General features: G+C 39.7%; 1 protein-coding gene across 1 annotated transcript in view; it reads right to left on the bottom strand.

Moving 5' to 3' along the window:
• Positions 1 to 340: 340 nt before the first annotated feature.
• Positions 341 to 2,236, bottom strand: part of SYP (synaptophysin) — an 8,627-nt gene continuing 6,731 nt past the window's right edge. The window contains exon 6 of the mRNA XM_006902709.1: positions 341 to 676. Within this exon, the coding sequence (XP_006902771.1) occupies positions 353 to 676 (324 nt within the window). The 3' untranslated portion in view covers positions 341 to 352. The remainder of the gene's footprint in view (positions 677 to 2,236) is intronic.

The raw sequence follows: 2,236 nt of genomic DNA, 5'->3' as shown, positions 1-2,236 counted from the left end.
TCTTTTAAATTCTTTATTACTTCCTTCATTTGCCTCTAAGGCTTGGGAGAAGAAGCAGATTACCTTTACGACTCAATCTTGTTAGCGTCACCACTGCTTAAGTCTTATAACTATCTTTCTGTGACTCCAGCTTCTTTCCCCGCCCCGTAAAGCTGACGTTCCTGTTCTCTATTCATTGGCTAGTTTTTCTGCTATTAACCGTAGCCCCGCCTCTTTTCGGTCCTTCAAGCTTTCCACCCTTAAGCTCCTAGTAAACTTTCTATGGGTATGCTTCCTCTTAGAACTTCACTGAGCCGCCCACCTCCTTACTTGTACCCCCTTGGCCGGCACTGCCCACCAGTCACTCACCAGGTTACATCTGATTGGAGAACGAGGTGGGCGCACCCTGAGGACCGTAGCCTTGGTGCCCATAGTCGGCCTGGGGCCCATAGCTGCCGCCGCCCCCAGCGGGTTGCCCATAATCTGGCTGGTAGCCACCTTGGGATCCGTATGAATCTTGGGGCCCGTACCCTCCAGAGCCCTGCCCGTAGCCTGTCTCTCCATAGGCATCCCCGGGCGCAGGCTGCTTCTCAGTAGCGCTGGGCGGCGCGCGCAGGAATGGGGCAGCCCAGCCGGTCTCCTTAAACACAAACCACAGGTTGCCGACCCAGAGCACCAGGTTCAAGAAGCCGAATACCTGTGGGGAGATGATACCCTAAGGTTGGCTTATACCCATTGCCTTAAGGCCCTGGTTAATGATGAAGGATGTGCTAGGTGAGGCAAGGATCTAGGAGTAGGCCTTTTTTTTTTTATTTTTTTATATTTTTTTTTTAGGAGTAGGTCTTGGAGAGTAGTGGTTTCTGGACCTTTCCGATTCTAACATGTGAATGTCAGTGTGCAGAAAAAGCATTGTATGTGTTTGTATGCGTATGTGTATATGTTGAGGCAGGGAATTAATTCTTCAGACTCCCGATGAAGTTGAGATCTAGCAGTATTTCACATATAAGTATTTACATATTTTGTGCATAAATTTATATACATTATTTGTATATGTTTTAACATGTATAATATAGTAAACAGAAGTTTGATGTAATAAAATAAAAACAAACATAAACATGTGTATCATTAAAGATGTGCATAAACATGTATAAATACACAGCTATAAATATATATACTTTAATATTAAACTATAAATAGCTTTGCTATAAGTAAATATATAACATATAAAACACTATATATCCTTTACTAAATGACAAGCCCTCTTCTAAGTACTTTTAAGCAATGTTATTTTTCTAAAACTTTTGGTGTCCATTTGTTCTGAGTCGACAGAGTCAAACTGCCCTGTAAGGTTTTTAAGGCTGTAATCTTCACCGGAGTAGACTTGCTCACTCTCTCTTGCAGAGCTGCTTGTGGCCTCAAGCAGCTGAAGCAAACTTTTGGTTAGAAACTAAGCTCTGCACCACCAGAGCTCCATTTACATATCAGATCATTTAGAACTTAATTTTAAGACAAAGCATAATATCCTCATTTTGCAATTAAGGAAAGAGGCCTAGAAAGAAAATGCCCAAGGTAATATAGCCACCAAGTGCTAGAAGAAAATATTGGAATCTTATAATCCTGGAATTATATATGTTTATATTCTATAGGCTCAGAATAGGTTCAGATCTGTTCATAGGGTCGCTTAGAGTCGTATTCAACTTGATGGCACCTAGCAGCAACAACAATATTATATAGTGAGCTCACGTAGAATAATCCATAGGGAGTTGTGCTGCTAACCCAAAGGTCAAACCTCTCTAGTGGCTCAAATCCACCTCAGAGAGAGAAAACAATCTCCTCTCATGCACTTTACAACCTCAGAAACCCTCTGGAGGGTCAGCTGTGAGTTAATTCTTACTCAACAGCAATTATACTTTAACTATATAACCAAAACCAATTGCCATCAAGTTGATTATGACTCATGGTGACACCATGTGTCTCAGAGTAGTACTGTATGTCATAGGGGTTTAGTATCTGATTTCTTGGACTCAAACCTCTAATCGTTTGGTTATCAGCACAGAACATTAACCATTTGCACCAGTGTATAGGGATACCATATATATTATATACATATATATTACACCTGTTACATATATAATGTACATAACAATACATGTTTATACATATAATAATTTTATCTAAAGGTATATAGATATTTTAAAAATATTAAAAAGCTATTATAAAAAATCTATAATATTTATATAACACTTATTATGACTTA

This window comes from Elephantulus edwardii, unplaced genomic scaffold, assembly GCF_000299155.1.
Source record: "Elephantulus edwardii isolate Elephantulus edwardi_28Jun2011 unplaced genomic scaffold, EleEdw1.0 scaffold00441, whole genome shotgun sequence".
In the NCBI taxonomy this organism is placed as follows: Eukaryota; Metazoa; Chordata; class Mammalia; order Macroscelidea; family Macroscelididae; genus Elephantulus; species Elephantulus edwardii.
This window is presented reverse-complemented; position numbering and strand designations above follow the sequence as displayed.